Genomic DNA, 26,161 nt, shown 5'->3' with positions numbered 1-26,161 from the left:
TTCTGACTTTTTCTGAATCTGAAAATTAGGGAAATTAAGTCTGTGTGAGTTATTCAGGAAGGTGTGACCCGTGTTCTGATACTGTTTGCAATTTCTTTTCAGGGTTTTTTTTCTGAGCTTACAGTAAACCTGATTTCAAGGGTCAACTTCTATTTAAAAAGCCTCCCACTGTTGTTTATATTTTAACCACTGTGCTAACTAATGTACCCAGACTCTGAAATAAGGTCTGATAAACTTCCACCTATGGTAGGCCTCATAGTGGTCAAATAAATGAGAACAAACACCACAAGTCCAGAACTGTGGAAGGATTTAGACACTGTGTGGATCTATGAGGGAAAAGAGGAAAGAAGGAAAGATATGGAAGGAGACAAATATATCAACAGCTTGCAAGAGTTCTTTCAAACATGATGCCTTGAGAGATCACATACTTGTCACAAGACATCAGTGAGAATTGCTAGTCTGGCAGATGAAAGAAATGTCCCCTTTTTTGACATTTTCTTGTGGAAAACTTATAGAATGACATTTTTGTACCAGGAACAATTTCTGACAATATCCCTTTGATGTTGTCTTTGAAAGAAAAACCTATACAAGTTTTTCTTCCTTTCCTCAGAAATAAATCAGAAGCATCCACACTGCAGTAGATTCGTCTTAATCAGGTTCAAGGCAATGAGACTGAGGGAAGAACCAGACCCAAGCCTAAAAATGGCAACCGCTATAGACCTGAAGGAGTATATGTGGATCTTTAACATGAGGAAAACTTGCAAAAAAGTGCAGCTAAAACTCAAGGCTTTTCAAACCTTGCACATGCAGCAGAAACAATCATATGTAAAACACATATGCAGCTTTTTCTTAGACTTTAACCACCAGATGTGTACCATAATGCGCTAACCCAGAGAATACCTCAGTGGAAATGGGGGGTGTAGAAGGGTGGGGAAGGTGCCAGTCGTGCTGGGGAGGGCAGGGATGTGCAGAAAACAAATTTTGCATTGAGATAAGTAAAAAAACACTATCTGATAATATTTGATGGGAAGGAGGCATGGGGATTGGCAAGCAGATGCTGGTGTGGCTGGGGACAAAGCAGTAGCCAGGGAGTCACGTGGTGTGGAACAGGAGAGAAGGAACCCACGATCTGGAGTGAGAATTAAAAATGGGTTTAAGATTGTTAAAAACATGTGGGGCTAAGCCAGACTTGAGTACATCTCTGAAGCCTGCTTGCTAGTGAAGCCTATTTTGTATTCTGCTCCTTCATGTTTTCTTTCCTACCTAACAAGTAATTTTTCCTAAAACCCGATAAACCAGATCCCACATATAATTGCACAGTATCCAATCCCTTCTCCCTGTCAACCTTCAAGTGTTCCCCTGAGGTGTGTCCAGCTCCCATAAGCTCCTTCCTGGGGCCCATTTGCTTTGTTTCTCTGGCCTAACATTAGTGGTCTTCCAAGTCTCCACAGATATCCTTTGCCTTGCTGTTGTTCACAAGTGCATTAAAACAGCTTCAAGCACAGAAGACAACCAGATAACATGGTATTAATAGAGAAAAATAGCAGGGCTATAAACAGGATCAACTCTAGATTTTTCACCTAACTGCTAATATAGCAGCTAATATATATTGTATATATATGTTATATAGAATAATATATAATATATCATATAATAGTATGATAGCAGCTAATCTGGTTTCATATTAGAATGGTTCTCTCAGCTATTTACCCCTGCACCCTTAGCTTTATCTCAAGCCCTCAGCTACAGAAGACTGAGCTTCATGACCCAGCAGTACCCATTCAAACCTGTTTTCTTCATCCAGTATTCAGCCCCCTCCTGCCTCTGGTGAGTCACCAGCACATTTAATACAACAAGTTGTTTTGAAGAAACACCAATGACCTAACATGCAAAAGAAGCAATGAAATGGTGCTGCAGTGCAACTTTCCAAAGCAAAGGCCACTTGGGAAGTGCAGAGTGAGCTGATGTTGAAATTGTGATAACACATGGATGAGCAAAGTCTGACACCCTCCCTGGATGGGTCTGTGCATGCAGTATGAGTTTAAATGTGTGGTAAAGGAAGAACATGAAATAGCTATCTGTAGGTCTTAAGTCTGAAGTTGAACTAAAATTAACTCTAAGTCTTCCTCCCAAATAGAAAAATAAAAAGTAAAGCTTAGGTCAAGGAAATGTAGGAAAGAAGGAATTATTTAATAAAAAAGTAAAATTAAACTATTTTACAGAGTTAATATTATCAAGATCTGATAATTGTGCTTACCCTGAGTTTAAATGGAAGTTGGTGCTTACAGTACCAATAGAGGTATTATTGGCTGAAATTACCATTGGGAGCATAGTGCCAGGAGAAATTCAAATTCTGCCAAGATCCATGATTTCCTATACTTCCCAACAAAATTATTCTATTCTTTAGCAAAGAAAGGCCTAACCATTTGAGAGCAAAAATGCCCCACAAAACAAGAGAGTGCCTTCACATTTCCCAGTATCCAGTACAAATGATTGAGTCTGATTTGGTAATCCATCCAATTCAAGGTTGTTTGAATGGCCACACTACGGTAAAGGGGGTCACAGCATGGGAGAATGATTAACTTCATCTACTTGCCTTGTTTGTTTGATGCTGCCTCACCGCAGTGCGAGTCAATAAAACTTTGTGCACCGACACACACAACTTCCAGCACCCGCCAACTGGGCCAAAATGGGGATTAGCAAAGCTGCTTTTCTCTTTCTTTTCTTGCTCAGCTCAGGTAAGAGTCTTTGCCTTCTGCTTGGCCAGGTGAGATGGGGGCCACATGCTTGCATTTGTGGAAGGTAGGTCCCCAAATCTCTGTGTCACCACTGACCTGGACAGTGATGGATTTAGGTCTTCCTGGCCAGAGAGAGTTGCTGTTGAGCAAAGTTAGAGCTGTGGTTGCTCCAGCGTTGTGTTTGTTAGAGACATCAGAGGAGCAACAGCCTTGGTGTCTGCATGGGGAGCTAATGGCTCCCTGCAGACATGTCCCACTGCCAGAAATGGGGGCATGCTTGGAAATCAGCCTATCAAAGGCTTCCTACAAAGACATGTCTGTCTCTTATTTCAAGAGCCTTTTATCATAGGGTTGTTTCTTTTCACTGTTATTGCCAAGAAGTGTGATCCTTATTTTGATTGGTTTAAAATGTGTAAATGCATTGTTAAAAACAAAATTACAAAGAAAAGGAAAAATTGCTCTACATACTAGTTTCAGGTTTTTTTCATAGCCACAATCTTAACAGGAAATTTTTAATTCTAGGTGGTAGGTAGGCTCAAATCTGGTCAACAATATTTTCTGCAGTATTTTTGGTGCTGCAATGCTATTTTTGCAGAAGACAGTACAAATAACTTGTAACACGCAAGAATTGAGTAAGGCCCTTTGCATATATCTTTTTGGGGTTACTAGATTGTAACTCTTACAGAAATCTCAAATAAATATTCTCTGTTCTGAAAACTTTAAAATTCAATGAGCGATGGGATTCAGATGTCACATCTTTTTCCAGGTCTTTTGTATTACTACACAAGCTGTTGTGACTGCAGTTAAAAATACACTTGTGAATGTACCAACACATATAACCCCCTCACATAAAATGCATGAGCATTTAACATGCCCCCGCATAAATAATTCTAGATATTATTTAATGTAAAGAATCATCATCTTAATTTAAATTCTAATTTCTAAGCTTTATTTTTGCAGAAAACCAGCCTCATTGAAATCAAATACACTTCTCAAATAAGTAAGAATTTTATATGGTGGAGGAAAATACAGGATTTGGGCTTTTGTCTGCAAGACTGTTTTTGTCTGCAAATCTTTTATCAAATAGTGGAAAATATTTGATTTCTGAATAAGGCAGTAATATATCTTTCAAACACTGAAAAATTCCTTAGACATAGGGAAAATATTAGAAAGAAAATATAAAGTGTTTTTATTCAGTTTGTATATGTTTTCATTTTGTTCTTAGAGTACTATCCCCTGACACGGAATTACAACAGAAGAGGGGGGGGAATATTTTTATGACGCAAATCAGTTATGACCCTGTCAATATTTTAAAAATCAAATGCTATAATTATAATGACAATATTATTGTAAAGTGTCAAAACAGAACAGAATTAAGGTTGCATGGAAGCTGCATCATAATAGGAATTCTTTACTTGTATTTCTTGTCCTTGTGGAAAACATTGCAGCATCCCCATGATATTGTTCTAACCTAGTTTAATATTTTCTCTCAAAACTCATTTCTTCTTAATGTCACTTTTGTTTTGAAATAACTAATAGACCCAGGGACTCTTGTGCTTGTCACATGAAAATTTATTGTATACTTTTTCACTTTATCTTTTATTTTTAGCAGCCATGCTTTTCTTTCATGCAGACTTTTGAACTTTCAGTCTTTGGGTTCAAAATCTTCCCTAGTCTACATGCAGGAAAAAAAAAACAGTAATTTCTCTGGGTTTGAAGTGCTAGGAGAGGAAGCGTAATTTGACTTTTGTGCCTATTTTATCAGTTCTATCTTGTAGGTGCAAAATAATCTTAAAGAAAATACTCAAGTGGAGGCTGAGCTAGCAATCAGGTGATGGAATTTGACTGTACCAGGAGGCATATAAGCCTGCTTCACACCACAGAAGACTATTACTCAGGAAAGGGAAAGAGTAGTTGACTTCCTCAACCTGAAAGACACTTCAGTAATGTCCCGTGGAGCCCCTCAGTTACAGGTTGTGGGTCTGAGTGGGACAAGGCTGCTTTCTGTCCCCCTTGCTGTCAGTGAGCTATGGCTGAGAAAGGAGAATCAGAAAAGCATGAAGAAAGAATAAGTCCTCTTCAGTGTGGCTGTTATGCATGTAGGGGAAAGCCAGTGTCTGGTTCATACCCTGTGTGCCTTTTTATTCAGGTGAAGCTATGTATTAAAACAGGCATTATAAATGCAGTTCAATACAGAGTTACTACAAAAACTATACACTGAAGATGAGCACAGTGATAACCCCAGTGGTCGAGAATGGCTTGTTTCTTGCAAAAGCAAGAGCATTTTGAAAAGAGGCAGTTACAGCTTGGCTAATAATACCTGAAGTCATTCTATATGGGTAGACATCAGAAATGGACAATCATTGTTTCATGTCCTTCTTAAGTCCCATTTTTCCACTTTCTCCAAAGTATAGGCAACCAATATTTTCTTTCTGAAATACCTCACTTTTTTCACTCCTTGGGTCATCATCTCTGTTCCCATCACTTTATATTGTAGGACTGTGCAACTTATAACATGACTTTTAGAATGACACAGAGCATTGTTCAAGCCATTTCTCTGTCCTGCTTTTGCACCGGCTTTTCAGTGGCGCTACCGTACATACTAGGAAGTGAGTGCTTCCTAGTCATATTTTGTCACCATTAACCCAATTATTCCAGCAATTAAATGATGATATTACTCAACTAGGTGACAATTTAATGTGAAAGTTTGAATCATTTGCACTTTCACCTCTTTCTCTCTTTTTTTCCTTTCAGTGCAAGGAAGCATACTAGACAGCTACGTGAAAACAGAGGGAGCTTGGCTGCTTAACCCAAGGAAACAAATTTATAAGACAAATAGTAATGAAGAATGTGCGGAACAATGTGAAACTGAAACTAAATTTACTTGCAGGTAATTTTCACTGGTCCCCATACATATCTTCCATTGCAGATGATGGAGCAGTCTGCCTTATTTATCAGCAGTCTGAACTTTTGAGGGATTTCTTAGGACTATGTGTCTGAGGTTTGTTGGAAAAACAGAAGATGTATAGAAACAGAATACCTGGGACATATGGATGAAGACAGCAGAAATAGAAAACTTAAGAAAATTATGCTGAATTTTTATTGGAAAATATTATGATATTTTGGTGCACAGCTTGGCACACCGAACACCATCTTGACGTGGTTTTATCAAGGTTCTTGCACTTTTTTTGCAGTAAAGAGTCATAATTTCTTGGAAATTTAGGACAGCAATCATGGCATTCCTTATGTTCATTGCAATTCCTATTATCTTGCAGATACATCCATTATTCTGAATTTTGCTAGAATGTGAGCTTACCTAACTTTTATTTACTTTGGGAAACTTTAATGATCCTAAAACCTATTTCCAGTCTGTACCACAAGCCTTTGTTCACGCTCCTGCCTCAGGAGAGCCTATTGCTTTAAGCCTATGGCTTCTGTACCAAAACCAAGGGCTTCAGCAGTACAATAGCAAACTGGAGTAATGAGGAGAGACATTTGTTACTGTGGTGGGAGGCAGTCTTCATGAGTTCTTGATCTACCACTACTGAAGTATACCTTTTGAACTCAGCATACTGATTGTCTGCAGGGCTGTTTCGAGCACTTGGTTCTCCATCAGGAGTATCCCTGGTGCTGAGTTTTTAAATGTTTTGTAACTTTGTGTTTTAAATCAAAGGAGAAAATGATGCTTATTTCAAAGAGGTGTAACCCTGAAGGGTGACAGGGGGTTGCTGACTTTGATCACATGTCTCTTTGATCTGACTCCCCTCTCTGAAAACCACAAAGAGAGAGCAGAGCTTCAGTTGTACTTGGCTCAGGAACAAGGGGAAGAAGGCAGAGAGGGCAAGCCTGTGTATTAAGATTATATACTTACAGTTTGCAGAGTATTATTGTTCACTTTCCAGCCATATTCAGACACAATATCATTCCATAGCCTCTGCCTCAGGTCTGAGACTACCATCACCTGACACTGAAATAACATCAGGATGTTTTGTCCTTGCTTGCCTAATTAGTTATGTGAGATCTATTACAATCAGTAAAGGACACATGTTATCTGGCAGGGGAGGATCTAGGGGAAGAAAGGTCAATGTTAGGCAGAGCTTTAAGGTCAGGACAGCACTGCAACACTTTCACATTAATGCTTCAGTTCAAGTTCAGATCAATACTTCAGACTTGTTATTTTACCTTAGCAATGTGTTGGACCATACTTGTTAACTACACCCCTGCTTATAAATGTAACATTACTGAGGGACGGGGCTTCAAACAGGGGGAACCGTACCCAGTGTAGTTTTGACCCAGGACAACCAGCACTCCCCAGAAAACTCATGGACGTGGTTGCCAGCTGTAAGTCCAGATGTGATCCATCTCCTTTAGGGAGAGGCTGTGTGAACTTAGAAGTACAGGCACGCTGGGACATGACTGTTGGTGGCAAGGCTGCAGAACGGGCTTTGTCAGTATTTGCTTTCCCAATACAGACCTACTTACTGAATGTTATGTTGCTATCGACCTTTTTTTAGCTTCAGAAAAGCCAGCTGCAGAAATTGCTTAGCCTGCCAGGAGTCTTCCTTAGATGCTGTTGTAAAGGTTATACCATCTGCTCCAGTTTCATAGACTTACAGACTAGGCATTTGCTGAAAAGATAAATGTAAGCATTTTCCAAAGTGCTTACATTGCTTCACGTGTGATGACTCAGAACAGTCACCACAAGGTAATATAAGGTCCTTGCTTGTGTGTTTTACCTGTTTCTTGGTAACTGATGAATACTGCAAAATGTCTCACTCATTGAATTACCATTTTTTTTTAAATAAGGTCAAGGTCCCTTGTGCATATATCCTCTTCAGCATGTTCTTTGGAGTCTCTGACACATTGTAAACCTCCTTTTTTATCCCTTGTCATAATTTGTTCATGTAGCTCTCTTTCAGTCTAAGCTTGATATGAAGACTTAGGAGTCAAAGTCATTGCTAAAATGAGAGATTTGTGAAACAACACTCAATGTTGAGTATCACTGAAGAGCAGTGCTTACTGAAATTATAAGTGAATATTAGAGAAGGTGTTCAGGAAAATACTACACACATTTGGCTATTGTTTCTTCATTGCTTTCTTCTTTTGATTTCAATAGGGCCTTCTTATTCACCAGTAAAGACCAACAGTGTTTGACACTGGCTGAGAACACCAAAACAGCAGTGCTATTCAGAAGAACAAATGCAGTTCTCTATGAAAAAAGAGGTATGTCTATGTCCTTTTTATACTATTTCACTGAAATACGTTTTCCAGTGGGACTCGGATATGCTATTGTATGAGAGCTAAGCCTTCACTGGGTGAGATGAAGTGGGTGGGTCAGCCCATACCAAATGCCTGGGTTTTGCCACATTGCTAGTATAGCAGCAGTACCATCTAGAGCAGCAGATCAGTGCTCTAGCATCTTTCCTGCTCCCTAGATCCTAGGATCCACAGGCAGAAAAGAGAACTGTTGCTCAGGAACAGAGAAGATGCTGGGAGTAATGGAGATGCTAAAGGGTGCCTTCTCTCCTTATAAACCAGTCAATAACCTAAGGCATCTTCTCTATATCTGCTGGGGGTACTTATTTTGTTGCACATGCTTTATTTCGGATCACTTTTGTAGTAGATGAGAATTATTTGATTAAAATGTATTTGATCTATTCTTTCTGAAAATAGGAATTCTGTCTCTAAAGAATGGCAATGATGCAATTTTTTATCATCTCTTAAAAAACTATCACATTATGACAGATGCAGATAAAAAACTGTTTTAAGACTAATTCTGAATTACATAATCAATCACAGAGCTTTTTTTTATATGCAGGGAAGAAGGAACTTGGTTTATTTTTTATGTAATTTAAGTTTCATTGTATTGTTCTCTGGCTTCAGTAATACATATGGGAGAAAGAATCTCCCTAATGATCATTGAGATGTAAGATAATGGGGTAATCTTTGAACAGAATTACTACTGTCCTGTGTTATATGATTAGTGAGCACTGCCTTTCATCACTTCCTTATTTGTAACTTTAAAAAAAGTATTAATATATTTGAGAATATTCAGAAATTGGAAACTATAGTATCCACCAAGAAGGTGATCTCCTTCAACAAAGAAAAGTGCATGAAAAGGAAAAATGAACCAGGTTCTCAGTTGCCACATCATGCAAATCATGCAATGATTTCCATACGCCAGTTCCAACCAAAAGTCAAGAATCACAGTAACTCTACTGTAAATACTCATGAGCATCAGGAAACTGCATCCTTACTTCTCTGTTGACCTGCAAAGACTTGTAGGGTAAGATAATATTATGCGTATGGCACCTGCAAGAAGATTTTATGTAGTAGTTCAATAGCTTTAGCTCAATTTGCAGCTGAGAATCCAAATGAGATTTTGTTCAGACATTGTGGATATAAGGAAAATAATTTTTCACAGGGAGGGTGGGTAAGCACTACATTGCCCAGAAAGGCTGCAGATCTTCCACCCTTGCAGATATTGACTGGACAAATCCCTAAGTGGCCACATCCATCTCAAAAGCTGGCTGTGCTTTTTATGAAGTTTTGGACCAAAGACCACTGATGGTCCTTTGCAGCCTGAAATTTTCTGAAGCCTTTAGCCAGCTACCTTTGTATATATATATATATATAACTGATAAATAATTTAATGTTTTGGACATATTTATATTACATCCAGAAGCTGGTGGTAATATCCCTGAATCATGATTAAGTAATGCTAAGAAATCTTCTTAGCAATTCCTATTGTAGAAGGAAAACTGAATGAATCAATTGGCAAGTAGCAAAGTCAACAAATAACTTCCATGTAAATAATCCTTACTGATTTTGCTTTAGTACTGTGATTAGGAGCTAAAATGTGATTCTGGTTTATTTTTGAGGCATCCCTTGGATTTGCTGAGGTTACAACCTGGATGAGAGTTCTGCAATACCCAGAGATTATTATCTGTCCCTTTTAGTGATAGTATCCATTTAAGCAGTTCTTACAGAACAGAATGGAAAACACACCTTTTACCTAGTCAGATCACATCACTGTCTCCAGCAGTTGCTGCTGTCCTGATACTTCAAGGAAATTCCTTTCACGTGCCCAGATGCTTTTGCAATACTATTGCTGAAACCAACATAATTTTTTTCAGTTGAAGCAATTACTTAATGAGATCTAATTGCTCTTTAAGATTGCATTCAAAGAAATGGATGATTATTGATATAAAATTCACACTTTTAATTATTTTTCTATGGTATGTGCTATAAAAGGGAAAGTTAACCTTCTCTAACTTATAGAAAAAAGTAATGAGAATTAAAGCTAGCATTTGGGAATTGTTATCCACAAAACTGTAAATAGTTAACTCAAGGGACATGGTTTGAGTTTGGGGATCAAAGTCAGTTATTTGTCATCAGACAGAAAAAAAGCCTAAAGGTTATATAAACGGTCAAATGTTTATGCAAACAATAAAGATTCAGCTCTTGGCTGATTCAATATGCAGTTATTGAGGGGTTTAATGCTAATTTATTGCAAAATTGAGGGATTCAAAAGGCTTTCAACTAAATTTTCTAGAGTTAACTTGCCTATATATATACATTGAAATAAAGATGTTCCTAAAGGTACAACTATAAATCCTGATCTAAACTACCTATCAGTCCACAGGAGAGCTGAATCTTATTTCAGGTTCAAATGTTAGTTCTTTTCAATTTTGACAAGACAGATCTGTGTAAAATGGCATTATTTCCCCAGATTTATATTAATCTTCTGCTTGTATGTTAGCTTTGATACTACTTTGATACTGAGAAAAACAGATGCAAAACAGTTCTCACAAGTATCTGATTGGACACTATTTAAAGACATTGAGACAATGTCACAACCTAAAATACAGATTGTTTCATTGCAGCTATGAAAGAGGAACTGGCTGATGAAATATATCCTGTGCATAGAGAAATACTAAATAAGTTTCCTGCTTAGTTTTCCAAGCCAGAGGACACATTGCCTGATAGTGGCTGTCCCTAAACTGCAGATACAGAAGCTCTGAGGGAACATGCCAAGATCTGATTTCTTTCCACTGTGCTTTTGGCAGAGCTGCCCCTTGCAACCCTGCTCTCCCCTTGCAGTAACCAGCTCTTTGCTGGGAAAACTGACTGTTCAGTCCTCCCAGGAAACCCTTTAAGGTTGCAATGGTGGTGTCGTTGCTCCCTCCTCCTGGGAAAAAATTTAACAACATTGAGCTTTGAGTTCTCATTTAGTTTAATTATTAGTAATTTAAAACAATTTAATGTTTATAAGGCAACTGATACAAACCCTGGGCTTATTCAGTGTTAAAATTCCCCTTGGCTTATATAAAGACAGGATTTCATTACTAATTCTTTTATTCCTTTTTTTCATTAGGGTGCTATTAATTTCCAAAATCTAAGAATATAAAAACATATATAATATACACCTTCTATTTCATCTGGTGCAGCAGAAAGTCATTGCTTTAGAATATCTTTCATTAATTAAATCTCATTTATCACATGGTGAATGTTAATGAAATGATCTCATCTGCTGCCTATTTTTTACTGCATAAGAAAGTCAAAATATGACCAAATGTATTTAAATATATTAGTATGAAAATGGATTTTTTGTGTACTAAAATACAATGTACATGCCATAATACTGATTAATTAAACATTAATTAAACATTTCAGTTTATCTTCTGGAATGCAAGGAAGGAAAAGGAGTGGATTACAGAGGAACAGAAGCAAAAACTCAGAAAGGTGTACCATGCCAGAAGTGGGCTGATAATGCCCCCCATAAGCCAAAGTAAGGACTTTTCATATATGTTTATATATTGTATAAGTAATTTGCTTGATGTTCAAAGTCTTCTTACAAAATATTTTTCAACACTTATCTAGAATAAGATCATTCTCTGATCTGAGTTGTAACTCAGAGACCTGCAATAGGAGTTAAATGATCAATAGGGACATTGTCAGTCTTGGCAGTTGCATTTAAATTTTGTGGTCCTTACATGAGCAAAATACTAGACACGGAAGCATTCTGCTGAAATTAGAATTTTCTATTAATCTCACCAGAGCAAGAACTTCTCTTGGCTAAAGGTATATTATGCAGCACCTGAGACAGAGGTACACCATTTTATCAGTGAACCTACAGACAGCTGTCAGGGTAGTGTTTCCCGTATTTAATGAAAAACATCCAACTGGGTTTATTTAGTAACCTCGTATTGAGAAGGCATACAATTCAGGTTACAGAGGACTTTCACATTACAGCAAGTATCTTCTCATTGCACATCCCAGGGAACATGACCTAGAGGAGACTTTTCTCTACATGCTAAATGGTACTTCAGCTGAAGCAAAAATTCCTGGAAACTGAGTATGTGGAGTGTTAAAATATTAATACTCCAGTATGTTCGTATTATGCTTTAATACTCAAGTATTAAAGACATGACTGGCCTTAGAGGAAGCATATTTCCTGACATCTATAGCTATAGCATGACTAACCCTTCAGCAATGGCGCACAGTAGCAATTAGGAGATATCTAATGAACAACATCTACAGAATGGTCCTCAGATAAAGATTTCAGTTTTAGAGTCCTCAGCTGAACAACTGGGACACTTTCCTTATTCCTTAATCCCATTTAAATTCTGTTCCAGTTACACACCTGAAAAATATCCCAGTGCTGGACTGGAGGAAAATTACTGCAGAAATCCTGATAATGATGAAAAGGGACCCTGGTGTTACACGACAGATCCTGCTACCAGATTTGACTACTGTAATGTTCCAGAGTGTGAAGGTCAGGATACACATACTGATTTCTTTCCCTTTTTGGAAGGTGTGTTCAAGAATATAAAGTTATTCAGATATTTTTATTTTTAATTATTTGTTCCAAAATTGATTTTAGTTCAACCTGAAACTTTCCAAAGACATTTTCAACACCAACAAGGGAGATATCAAGAGACCCCCAGAACATCTATACAGTCTTTTTAATTTTTTTCTTAGCTAAAAAATGGTATATGACTGTATTCATGTCTTAATCCTAAGATTGAACCAAACAGCAGTTGATAGTGCAAAACTCAATAAAACATGACAGCAGCAAAGCACAGATTTTCAATTATAGTTTAATAACTTTAATTTAGCCCTATTAAGAAGTATAGTCTATATATGTTGGCTTTCATTTTTTAATGGACTGCTATAAATATAATCAATTAGTTGAAGTTATCTCACCATGAAAAATAAGCTTGTACTTTCCAAAAAAAGCCCGGTCCTTCAGCCTTGTGCTCTAGTAAAGGTCTTGAGCTTCATGTGAGTTGAGTGTTTCTGCACCAGTTCCCTAAGGACTTTCTGTCTCTCTTGTCCTCACTGCACCTTGTTCCTACAGTAGAGTGCATGCACTGCAGTGGAGAAAACTACCATGGAGTAGTTGCAACAACAATGTCTGGGCTTGAATGCCAGCGCTGGGACTCACAGCAGCCTCACTCACATGGATACCTCCCAGAAAAGTGAGTCAAACTCTGTGACAGGTTGTTTATTGTCAATGGTGGCATGAAGACCACCCTTCCCCAGACAGGACAATTGTTACAGACATTATTGACATTTTAAAACAATTGTTTTCTGGTTCAGTTTTCCAGAGAAGGATCTGAAGATGAACTACTGCCGTAATCCTGACGGTGAACCTCGGCCCTGGTGTTTCACTACCAGCCCAACTAAACGCTGGGAATATTGCAACATTCCTCGTTGCAGTGAGTCTGGCTTCTAGACTTGTAGATAAAAGGACATTTAGGCAGCTTGGTGCAAAGAGCTAGAACAAATAGAAGAAGTTCCAAAGATGAAGGAAAGAATAAAAGAGTTCAGACTTCTATCTGAAAGAAAAAAAAATAAATAATCTTGAAATTAACATCTGATCGCTCTTCTGAGGCCAGACATTTCTGCCATAATCCAATGGTTCTGACTGGAGCGCATTTCCCTTGATGTGTTTTACCACGACCAGTCATTTCAGTGGTTCTGGTATTTCTTCTGATGTCCTCTTTTTATGTCCGACAGTTTCACTCTTCCTAAAAATCTTTTGGCTTTTGTTTTGTTCTTCCAGTTACATTCTCCACTTTCTCAATTTCCTTTTCCTCTGAAGACCTGTCCTGGCCATGATATTTTTCCCTGGGGCTTCTCAGATCTCATCCTTGCTGTCCTTAATTCTCACCAGTTAGAGTACATCTCTTTCATACCTGCACCTATACCTGTACCTATCACTGATGTGTCTGCCACTTTCACCCCAGTTTTCTTCACAGTGTTACCACTTTAGCTCTAGGCTTTGTTCTGATGGGGCTGTAAGCAGTTGCATTGGCTGTGTTGTATCCTGGCTGCTGTAAAAGGGCAGATGCAAATAATCTTCTGACAGTCTGAGTGCTCATGAAGATGTTAAAGTTGAAGAAAGAAAACTTCAGACTTTTTAGGTGTTTTCTCTACCTTTTGGGCTTTTCAAACATTCTGGTCTCTAAAATTTAAAGCTGAAAAGCCCACCTAATTATGAAGCACAAAATGGTCTTGCTTTTGTTTCTTACCATGTCTAGAAGGCACTGCTTAATTTCAGTTTCTTTTTCTGTAACAGCAACACCCCCACCGGTTCCTGCACCAGGGCGTCAGTGTCTATCAGGAAGAGGAGAAGATTATCAAGGCACAATATCCGTTACAGAATCGGGAAATACCTGTCAGCACTGGAGTTCTCAGTCTCCTCACAGACATGCTCGCACTCCTGAAAACTATCCCTGCAAGTAAGGGAAACCTCTCCATTATTCAATGTCCATGAGAAGTACCAAGGCACAGGATTTTTCTTCAACTATATTGCAAAGCTCTTTGGTTGCATCAGCATCCATCAGCTGTTGGATTCCATCTTTTCAATTTTTTGCACATTTCTTTTTATTCAGTTCTTCATTCCTGGATACTAGTGTCTCCCCAGTTCTGACCTTCAAGGTCTGCTTGATTGACTTTCTCCCTTTTCAGTTCACCAGTTCATCCTTTTACTTTATTTTGCTCAGGTGAAGCAATGTGGAGTAAGAAAGTTACAATAATGTGGCTAGATTATTTCACCCTATGCTTCTGCCACATTGCTCTTGGCCTCAAACATGAAATACAAGCTCCTAATTCATCTAGCAATCTAGCAGGTGCCTGGTTTAGCACATCCAAACACTAGTGCATTGCAATTATTCATCTAGTAAAAGGCATCACTAAATGACAGCAGAAGTTTCCCATCAGTAAATACAACAGTAAACCAGACAGCAAGGAACATTCTCCTGTTGTTCATAATCTAGGTTGATGTGAGTGGCTTTTCTTAGCCGAGTTTCCTGTTTCAGGAACCTAGAGGAAAACTACTGTAGAAATCCTGATGGTGAGAAGATGCCATGGTGTTATACTACCAACAGAACTGCTCGGTGGGAATATTGCACCATCCCCCGCTGTGATGGGACAGAGGCAGAGGCCCCTGGTAAGAACCATAGGAGACATCTGGAAGTGAAGGGTCATCGTGGTATATTTGTAAAAATCTTGGGTGCTCAGTTGTATTAGTGCTGTCACTCCCAGTATTGCTATGAATCTGTTGAACTCCTGAGCCTGGTACAGAGCCCAGGCTAAAATGTTCGGTCTGATGGATAAGTGCAGAAGATTTTAAGTCACCTACTGACCCAGCTAAAGAAGAATTGCAGTAACAGAGGTCTTTTCCTTTTGCCAAGTAGTGGTTCCCTCCACTTGTAAATTTTTAAATGCTCCATGGAAAAGTTAATTAGTGTTACATGCCAGCTCCTGAAAATGGAATTTGTAGCAAAACCAAGGTGATTTCAGAGCACTGAAACAAGACTCAAAAAAAACCCAACCAAAATAAAATTCTCCTTACACAAGGCAGGCTTGTTCCACACATGCAACTGTGGCAAAGCCACAGACATTCCCTTGCTGTGGAGAAGTTTTGATCCATATGTGAACTATTTGCATCATTAGCTGAAATAACCCCCATGCAGGATAGCAAAGTTGATGTACAAGTGTTTTTAATCTAGCACATCATTAAATTTTTAAAAGCATTTTGGAAAGCTTCCTTTTGATCTACAATCTGAGAAGGATTCTGTTACAGAGAGCGTGCTGTGGTTGTTAGCAAAATACTCTGGCTTGTTGTTGTATGTTAGATTTCTAGGCTTATGTGTAAATATCAATATATTAAGATGCAAGAGACTGGTTTCTGTTATTCACTACAGCTGTTGATGTGCCTGAGCAGGCTCAAATTACTGAGGAATGCTATCAAGGCAACGGTGTGACTTACCGTGGCACAGCTTCTTTCACTCTCACGGGAAAGAAATGTCAAGCCTGGAGCTCAATGTCACCTCACCGACACAACAAAACAGCAGAGCAGTTCCCAAATGCGTATGTGTATTTCCCATTTCCATGTTTCATCGGATGAGTATCCATGAATTTGGTTTGATTTGCAGCACCTTTCATTACAATGATTTAATGCTGGGAAGGGAGCATACTTGATAAAAATAATCTCTTTCTTTACTTCTCTTTTTAATATGGAAATATTTTCTGTTAACCTCATCTTGAAACAAGCCACAGTTGTCACTATTATGCTTTAGACTAATTAATTATGTATTTCTATCTTGTTTTTAAAGGAATTAAGAATTATTGTAAATTTTCCTTTATACCAAAATGAACTGTGTCTATACATGATCTTATTCACGAGTTCAAGTCTTTGCTTCCTGTTCTGCAGTTCATTAGAGCTTTGAAGAAATAATGGGTTATTTTCTTAATTCTAATATTAGTTATTTATTTATTTAAAAAAAACCAGTCTTCTTAAAAGCTGCTAGTGGTGGACTTGGAAGTCCTGGTGTAATGGGTTGGACTTGATGATCTTGGAGGTCCTTTCCCACCTTGTCGATTTTACGATTCTATGAATGTATTTGAAAAAGCGGAAGTGATTACATCTTTAATATACATATGTGCATTTATTTATATGGATTTGTAAACAGTATTCTACTATAAGCATTAATCACTAAATTGGTATATTTCAATATTCTGCATATATTTCTTGATTATGCTAAAAAAAGGATTTCTGTCGCATATGTCATATGTGACACGTGGTAGTGCTGACTCTGTAACACACCTGCTTTTTAAAACGTTCTTTTAGGTTCTCAGAGAAGTGGCATAGATAGGAATATAATATGCTTACATTTGTAGGGACCTGAGGCAGAACTATTGCAGAAACCCAGATGCCGATAGCCGCCCATGGTGCTACACCACTGACCCCAGGGTGAGATGGGAGTATTGCGATCTGAAGAAGTGCGATGACCATCTATCAGTGACTTTACCAAAACCTCCTCAGACAACCCTGGAGCCAAATCCTGGTGAGACTGCTTTCAGCTTCCCCCAGAAATGCTCATAACCAGCAAGCTGTTTTTTATGGAAATGGCACCAAGAATTTAATGAGGATGAAACACAAGGAACTCTAGATAATTAGAATCTTAATATAATACTGTATCCACTCTCTTCATTTTCTGAAGTTTCTTGTAGAATTTTATAGCAGGGGGATTTTAAACTAGTTTCACATCTTTCATCTGCTACATCTGGCGATATTGGAAACACAAGGAAACAGATGGCTTGTAGTCTCCACACTACTGTGGGAGGGTTACTAGCAATAACAGCAAATGCAGAGGTGATGGCATTTTGCTGGCAACTATTCCAAAAAAGTCTTTTCCTGGGCCATGCATTCATATTTCCCACCAGAGAACAGCTGGCTCTTTTAATTCAGTTCAGATGCAAGTTTGTTATGCAGTAGAATGTTAGAGATCTTCAATTTTTCCTTTTTTGCTATAACATGTTCTTTGGGTTAGAAGGTTAATTCTGCCTGAACATGTATCACTGCTTTTTACCTACTATAAAATGTGGCTTTGGACAGATAGCAGTGTCTGTAAGGAAAAGACTTTATGAGTGCATGGTCTTTGTGGTCCTTGTTTCTAGAGTCAGAGGTGTGAACCGAATCTAAGATTCTTTGATTTCTGACTTTCAAAACAAAATGCTTAAAATACAAAGAAATGAAAATGTGATTGTTAGCCATCATCGTCACTATGTTGTTCTTCTTTCCTTGTATACATAGTAAGTCCTGGTAGTGTTCTTTCACATTTAGTTTTGCTTCATTACCATCAAGTATGGATGTGGTCCATTAGCTCACATCTAACAATCACCTCCTTTTCCTTTTTCTTCACAGATTGCATTCATGGTGATGGTAAAGATTATCGTGGCACAGTGGCAAAAACTACAAGGGGCAGAACTTGCCAAGAGTGGAGTTCTCAGAAACCTCATAGCCATGACTATTTCACTCCCATGACTCATCCAGGAGCAGGCCTGGATAAAAATGTAAGCAGATGTTCATTTAATACTTGCTGTCCTTTGAGCTTTGCCTGTCATCTCCATGGTCCCTCAGCAAGAATTTCATGACAACTCTTTGTAAATTATTATCCTTAGCTCAGCCCAAGAACCTGATCATGTTAGTTCTTGTTGACATGAGTAGTCAGTACTTCTGTGGGACAGAGAGAAGCTCTGTTGAACATTTCTGCACCCCAGACAAGGGGCTTCAGATAAGCACTTGCTTCATCTTGCTACTGAGGACTAACAGAACTTGGTCCGTGGGCAACATCTCTGCTGCCTCTGCCAGAAGGAGCACTTGGGGTCATAGGTTTCAGTAGTAACAGTGAGTGAGATAGATAGGAATCCAACATTCAGTGCAAGTTCCTTGAGATATATAGCTGATGGATTGCAGCCCCCATCCTCTACTAATTCACCCTCCAGCCCTCCAGCTTCTCTTGCAGTCTATTATACAAGGATATACGTGCACCAGACCCATCCTGTAAGTCATGTGCCATCTCTAACCTTCATCTGCATAGTCCCAACACAGGTACTCATCGCTGGTTCTCTAGACTTTCAACATCCCATATACAATACTTGCCTGGTTTATGGCAAGCTCTGTATGTAATATAATGAGCTTGTTTGATGCTGCCAGTTTGAACTATGTTTTTCTCCAGGTAAATGATTTTAGAGTTTGCTTTAGTCAATCCTCTGATGGCATCACATACCCTGTACTCAGTTCCAGCTCAGACTGGGGAAACTGCCTCTGAAAAACTGCTTGTTGTAACTTTTTGGTTCTCACATTTGTCAGGACCTCTTGGGAAAGGAAACAAATATTTTCTCCTAAGACATGGGTTATATTTCAGAATAAGGAAAGGAACCAGAAAAATACCTGGTACCATGCAGTTGTGTGGGGTGTCTGTGCTGAGCAGAGACTGGTCAATGTGGCCAGTAAGACAGAGAGAGATTCAGCTAACCAGGCACCCCACGTCAGGGAAAGCATTGCACCCCTGCCTCTGGGACTCATATGCATCACTAAGTTATGCAAGAGAAGCTTACACAATACCCATGCAACCAGAGTGGGTGTGAAAAGACCTCAGGGCTGACCCTGCTGCTCCTACTATCTGCTGTGGGAGCAGGAGTAGACAGTTTAGTACCTTAGAAAATCCCATCCCAGATCAAGATCTCTTATTATTTGAGAGCTCAGAGGTCCAAGCTTGCACTAGTGAAGCTTACAAGGTGAAGACAGTTGAAAAAGTTCCATTTTTATTATCTTTTTCTAAACTCACAAAACAAATGGAAAAATGAAACAAATTTTCACAAAAGAAATTGGAAATCATCAGAAAGGAAGTAGAAAAATATTTCCAAAATTTAATTTTATTTTATTTTTAAGCATACATTGGTAGGCTTTTTTGTCCCCTGGTTAATAGTTGGTGGTTTTATTCTTTGTTACAGTATTGCAGGAATCCTGATGGAGATGTGAATGGGCCTTGGTGCTACACAACAGACCCAAGGAAAGCCTGGGAGTACTGTGACATTCCCAAGTGCCGTAATTATTGTTTTAAAGACTACTGTCTCTCTTTTCTGTAACTTTTTATGACAAATGGAGGACATTCAGTGATTAATCTGAAAGACTGATTGAAGCAATAGCTTTAGATTGGAAATTAAGGCTGTGGGGAAGTGGCGCTCAAAATCTGTGTCTGAAGTCTTAAGAATGGTGCTGATTCCTTTGGAAGCCCCAGAGGCCAGATGTACCTGGAGCCCAGTGAAGCTCATGAAGGTTTCGCCATGTGTTTCAAGTTGGGGCTGTTCCTGTGGAGATTGCCCATGCTCCTGCCTGGTATACCTGGCATAATAACCTTGTTCAGCATGTGGCTGAACAAGGAATGCTCTTATCCCAGCAAAATTTTTGCTACCCCTGCTCATGTAGCTCTGGTTCTGTCCTGGATGTAAAACAGATTTCCCTTCCTCTGATACTGTACCATAACAGATATCTGAAAAGTGCATCTGGCCCAAAATGCCTTTGTCTTTGTTACTAGTAATCAAGCCATTCAGTACTTTGAATGAGGTGGTGCAACAAATGATGTTGCTTTTTACATGATTTCAAAATCATTTACAATGATTTCATGTCCATCAGCAGATGTTCAGCTAAAACAGAGAAAACGTGGGATTTGTCTTCAGTTTCATTAGTTAGTTCCTTTTGCTGACAACAAATTCTAAATTCTTTGTTGATAAGAGTCAGTTTCCCAAGACTAAATAAGAGCTACCTGGTCTTAATAACTCAGAGACATCTGAAGTACCAGAAGATCCTGAGATAAGAGTGGACAAAATTTTGTTCCACACAGACAGTGGTTGAATTTCATGTGCTGTACCACCAAGATTCATTTAAAACCAGATGTCAGTGTAGTTTTTGCATTGCTGGTACCTGTAAGGGTCCATTTAAAGAAGTTGGAAGAATTTATTTTTTCTCTCTCTGTTTCCTTCTCTTTCCTCTTCTATTTATTTTCTTTTTTTGCTGTCTGACTGTGGATTTACTCACATGTGATTTGCTGACCACTAAGAAGGTTATGTTAGAAAAAAATTGCCAGGCGTGCTTACATATTCCAGATGAAGGTAGCCTTATAAAAGATAGGTGGTGCATGGTATATAATTGCCTGCAGCAAATCAAAAGCTGATGTGAGAAATTTAGCAGGTTCATGTTCTAGTTTTCTGAGTTCACAGTGAGCGTACAACAAAAACACTGAAGTTCCTTATAGTGATTTTTTTTGTTTTGTTTGCTTATCCTGTAGCTCCTGCCCAGTATGAGTGTGGAAAATCCAAGTTCAGACCAAAGCTGTGTGCTCAAAGGATTGTTGCTGGGTGTATTTCGCATCCACACTCCTGGCCGTGGCAAATCAGTCTCCGGACAAGGTATAGCTATTCCTCATTACATTAGACTTTGCACACAAGGAAACTTTCCCTGTCACAGGATGTTATAGTTTGTGTTTGCAGCATTCTAAACTTGGTATTAATTTAAAAATAGCTCAAGGCTATATTATGTGTGCTAATCATAAAGAAGGTCATTTAGACAACCAAGAATGCTCCAGTTTGCGATAAATACCTATAGAATCAGTACAACTGCTATTTTCAATAAAAGGCAGAATGATTTTAAATCTGTCACTATATTCTATGTTAAAATCAGTATCCTATGAGTAGAAGCAACAGTTTGAAGTATGGCTAGTACAGATCCTGATCAGTCCTTCCACATAAGTGTTAAATCTTACTGCAAAGTTATTAGAAAAACTAGGAATCAAGGCCAGTTGCAGAGCTGTCTGATTATGATCACAGCTAGATAGAAGTCAGAATCTCTAACATGGTATACATCACTGCACATAAGGTTTTCCATGAATAGAAATACTGGTTAAGAGCAAAGATCTAAGTGTTTTCCTGCAGGGTCTTACAAAACACATCCACACAACACTACCATCACTGTAACAAATATTGTTCAAGCAAATCTGTTTCTTAATGAAAATGTTTAATAAACATTTAGATTGTTCGTTTAATTTGTAAAGGCATACATGTTAGAAGGATTACCTCAAGAACTGCAGTAGAATTAATGCCCCACCTTAAACCAATGCCTTTTTCATTACTTTTTTCTCTATTCCAGTTTTGGCCTGCATTTCTGTGGAGGAACTCTGATAGACCCTCAGTGGGTTCTTACTGCTGCTCACTGCTTAGAAAAGTAAGTATCTGTTATAGCCTGCACCAGCATTTTTTTACACCAGGTAGAAAATCAAAGGAGAAACAAAATGGAGTCAATAACTAACCAGAGCTGTCTCTCAACTCAGCTTACAGCAGTTGAGAATTGAAGCAAGCTTAGTCATCATTCATTAAAGCAGAGTTTTGACTGAAGAAACAGAGACATAGCGACAACTTTTGCCAACTTTATTTCATCATGACCATAATAGGGATTAAGAAATTAAGTTTGTGCCAATGATGGTCTCTTTTTCCTGGCTTTGCCAGAGCAAGGTACCAAATAACCTCTAAGTGGTCTATGTCTTGGGTGTGTTCTTGTCAGCTCACCATGTGCAATCATTTCCAATAGGTCCTCGAGGCCATCTGCATATAAAGTATACCTTGGATTACACAGAGAAAGAGCATTGGAGACATCAGTACAAAAACGAGATGTTGAGAAATTATTCAAGGAACCACACAGGGCAGACATTGCTCTACTAAAATTGAGCAGGTACTCTTTCACCTGAAGCATTCCTTCATTCTGAGGGGACAAGTTGACTAAGTAGTCATTGTTGGCGTTATGGAAATGTGTGTTTCTGTACACACTGTGTTCAATCAGTGACTTAAGACCCTCTCTTTTTTCCCTTTCTACAGAAGTTCCAGTGGAAAATAAGGTGATTCAGCTGCAGGGCTTCAGAAAGGGAAAGGGCTGCCTTGGGAGGGGAGGAGGGCTAGGGACAGTGACCCAGGCTGGCAAAGCAGTGGGTGCCATATGCTGAGAGGTGAAGCAGTGGTAGCAGAGTAGCAAAAGTTAATGCCTAGAGGAGCTTTCAGGCTCTGTTTCTACCTGCTTTTACCTTGATAAGGTAATGAGGATTGAAAGCTGAAATATTAGCATGATATCCCACCATACAGTTTCCATGCTGTGGTGGGAACATTTCTTCTTCCAGCAAGTCTGTCCAGTGTGCAGGCAAACAGAATGCACATTTGATGCAATACCCAGTATGTCCCTTCTTGTATCTGTTTCCATTCATCTGAGACTCTTGCTGAGGCATTGTGCAATCAAAAGAAATACTTCCATACAGCTGCAAGCAGATGTGAATATATGGTGCTTGTGCTTTGATTTCTGCGGCTGCAATGCAGGTCCAGAACAGATGCAAGGTTACAATTAATGTGTCTTATTAATTGAGCCTAGCCTTAGCTGTGTACAAAGGCAAGTCAGACTGACTTGGGTTTTGTTATGTGCTAAGTGTCCAGTCTGAAAGTGATTGATAGTCAGACTGGATGCAGATAGAGCAAACTGATACCTATGTGTTAAATACCACTAATTCGTACCACTAAGTAATTTTGTGATTAGGTGTTCTTGGCTATGAAAGTCATTTAGGTTAGTAAGTTTGGTATCACAAGCCTTTAACTGTTCTCCATTTCAGATCTTTCCCTTTCATGGGTTCTGAGGGATTAGAGCCTAAAACAAAAGAGGTTTTGTGCATCAGGAGAAAAAATTTACCTGTCTAATGCTCCACCCCTGACAGTGCTCAAGGCCAGGATGGACAGAGCCTTGGGCACCATGGTCTAGGCTGAGGTGTCCCTGCCCATGGCAGGGGTGTTGGAACTAGATGATCTTAAGGTCCTTTCTGACCCAAACCATTCTGTGATTCTATGATTCTATGGAGCTCAGGATTTCAAGGAAAAAAGGCTGACTGTATATAAAATCTTTTTGGAAGCTTGAAGGTGCTATCAGGGAGAAATATGCTAATGATTGTTCCTGTATGAGTCTCTTTGTTTGTTTCTTTCAGCCCAGCAATTATTAATGATCATGTAATCCCAGTTTGTTTGCCTAAAGAAAATGCTGTGTTAGGAGGAAGAGAGGAGTGCTACGTGACAGGCTGGGGAGATACAAAGGGTGAGACAGTATTAACACATCTGAAAGCCCTGTGTTTGGAGATTGTTACATACTTGTATCCAAACCTCCCCTCACAAGCTTGCATGCATAAATATTTCATCAAAATTCATCAGGTACTGCCATTCTTTCCACTGTCTCCTTCTGGTAGAGATTCTCCCAAACCTTTCTGAGCTATGCAAACTGAACCCCCCTAAACAATATTAAAGGAGGAGTGTCAAACATAAGAACCTGCTAACTCTTATCTCTCAGTCCACTCTGCTTTTCCCCCAAGTGGGCTTTTACGAAGTCAGGTGGAATGGTTTTCTAGACATAGTCTATTTCGTAATCACATGAAGCTAAGTTTGCTCATTCTCTAGAATGTTTTTTTTTCTCTCAACCAGCCTGGTTCACATCTCACACAAATACAAAAGTAACTTTCATTTTCAAACCTCTCACTCTGTCTTGGTTGATAAGGGCATCAGTACCTTCTCTGCCTCCTTGTTTCTGCCCAATGGATTACTTCAAACCTCCCTTCTTCCACAGAGAAATAAACTCAGATACAGAGAAATAAAATAGCTTGCTAATGACTCCCACAGATATCAGTGGATGCTGGATACATATGGATGTAGTGTGTGAGCAGGAAGGTCGATGAGTGCAGCACAGACTTTGATGGATGGTGGAGGCTGACAAATACTATAATACTGATAATGCTTACTGATTTTGCTATATTGCCATATTATGGGTAAAAAGTATATGCACAATGCATAAACACTCTGCTTATTTTACTGCTTATCCATATCTTGATGTTTGTTTTGTGTAGATGTTAAGTTTGTCATGTATTGTGATTCGGATTTGTTTTTATTTTCAAAGGAACTGGTGGTGATGGCTACTTAAAGGAAACTGGCTTCCCTGTGATCGAGAATAAAATATGCAATCGCCCTGAATTTTTGAACGGTAGAGTCAAAAAACACGAGCTCTGTGCTGGCAATATTCATGGTGGCACAGATAGCTGCCAGGTAAGAAAGTCTGTGAGCACATCAGTTCTTTGTGAGCACATTTAAATCAAATAGTGCTTTGCTTTCTGGCCTTTAGAGGCTCAGAACTGGACTTCAGGTATGCTACACCATGTGGCATACAAGCTGGAAAATGCAAGTAGACAAGTACATTCTGCTCCTCTCTTTCTCCCTTGTCTGCTGCTCAGAAGTGGGGAGGATCATTTTTCAGATAAGCCTGAACTACAGAGCACATGGTAATACACGGCTGCCTGAGCAAGTGTATTGAAGCCAACTTAGAATGACTAACAATCTGACTTTTTTTACAAGAGCACTTTGCCTGCCTCAGTTAGACTAGCTCTAATGTCCAACATAGCTCAGTTAACAACCTGAGACATTTCAGTTAGGAGTCAAGGAACAATGCACTGGACCATGCCATACAGAGAGATACCAGGGGCCAAAGAAGTACTAACTTTCAAGTGTCAGTGACAGTGCCTGTGAAAATCACACTGGATGAGGCAAAATGAATGCTGGACTTGGCTTTTGCTGAAAAGGAGGAATATGGTTGGAAATACCTCATCTCACAAGTGTGGCATGAAGGCTATCTTCAGAATTCTAGGATTTGAAATTGGGTTCTTCAGTTTCTTTAAATGAAAGGGCTTAGAAAACTTAACATACTGAATCTAGGTGGAAACTTTCCTCCCTGAAATACTAGAGATGACTCTATAAAGAAGTGTGAAAACAGCAGACTGCCTTCCCCAGCCAACAGGTCAATGCCATTGCCCCAGCACAGCAGCTACCCTATGCACAAGCACTGTGGCAGGCAAGCTGCACTCGTGTTAAGTTGCATGGCTTGAAGGCATTCATTCACTTGGTCTTGGATCATCTAGTAACAACAGGAAACTGTGAATACCTCAGAGAAGAGAGGGAGGGAGGAAGTGCAGTTTAAGTTACTGAGGGCAACAAGATTCCTTCCAACCAAACCTCATCTCTACAAAACTAAACGTAATACCTGGGTGGGAGGAAGAGATGATGTTGCATAAGTGTACAACAACATGCATAGATGGCTCTTCTCTAGCTAGAGTTGCAGTGTTTCCTTATCACTTGTGCAGTCCTTACATGTGAGAAGTACTTCTGTCTCTGTGCCTCCTGTCTGTCCATGAAGGAATCATCCTCTTCTTTCTCTGTTTAGGGGGACAGTGGAGGACCTCTAGTCTGTCTGGATCAAGATAAATTTGTCCAACATGGAGTCACCTCTTGGGGCCTTGGCTGTGCTCAACCCATGAAACCTGGTGTTTACGTTAGGGTTTCCACTTATATTCCTTGGATTAAGAGTGTAATGGAAAGCAACTGATCCTGTGTATGGACTTCCCTCTCCTGGAAAGCAGCATGCACGTTAGACATACAAGATTCCAAGTGCAATATTAAAGCTACAATCATTCATAAGAAAGTAAAATAAATATGATCATCCATTTTAA

General features: G+C 39.1%; 1 protein-coding gene across 2 annotated transcripts; it reads left to right on the top strand.

The window, feature by feature from the left end:
• Positions 1-2,580: 2,580 nt before the first annotated feature.
• Positions 2,581-26,161, top strand: PLG (plasminogen). Of its 2 annotated transcripts, none has more exons than XM_057406902.1 (19): positions 2,581-2,738; positions 5,493-5,628; positions 7,855-7,961; positions 11,415-11,529; positions 12,377-12,516; positions 13,105-13,222; positions 13,344-13,462; positions 14,326-14,488; positions 15,068-15,198; positions 15,956-16,121; positions 16,932-17,098; positions 17,959-18,107; positions 19,551-19,644; positions 20,885-21,005; positions 21,742-21,816; positions 22,180-22,320; positions 23,606-23,712; positions 24,562-24,707; positions 25,876-26,161. In XM_057406902.1, exons 1-19 carry the CDS (start codon positions 2,690-2,692, stop codon positions 26,035-26,037), a joined length of 2,406 nt encoding a protein of 801 aa, XP_057262885.1. In that variant the 5' UTR covers positions 2,581-2,689; the 3' UTR covers positions 26,038-26,161. The 2 variants fall into 2 exon arrangements, with proteins under 2 accessions (XP_057262885.1, XP_057262884.1); XM_057406901.1 differs by having other exon boundaries at positions 13,102-13,222.

The sequence above is a fragment of the Pezoporus wallicus genome, unplaced genomic scaffold, assembly GCF_028554395.1.
Source record: "Pezoporus wallicus isolate ANWC-B61680 ecotype Strahan unplaced genomic scaffold, APGP_CSIRO_Pwel_v1 scaffold_6362, whole genome shotgun sequence".
Lineage (NCBI taxonomy): Eukaryota > Metazoa > Chordata > Aves > Psittaciformes > Psittacidae > Pezoporus > Pezoporus wallicus.
Note: the sequence above shows the minus strand (reverse complement) of the source record. Positions and strands in the feature narration are given on the sequence as shown.

Bases quoted from the DNA above. Each gene is read 5' to 3' on its own strand.
- PLG (XM_057406901.1), top strand. From the start codon at position 2,690: ATGGGGATTAGCAAAGCTGCTTTTCTCTTTCTTTTCTTGCTCAGCTCA. The intron at 2,739-5,492 runs GTAAGAGTCTTT...TTTTCCTTTCAG, and splicing joins TCTTTTCTTGCTCAGCTCAG to TGCAAGGAAGCATACTAGAC. The intron at 19,645-20,884 runs GTAATTATTGTT...CTTATCCTGTAG, and splicing joins CTGTGACATTCCCAAGTGCC to CTCCTGCCCAGTATGAGTGT.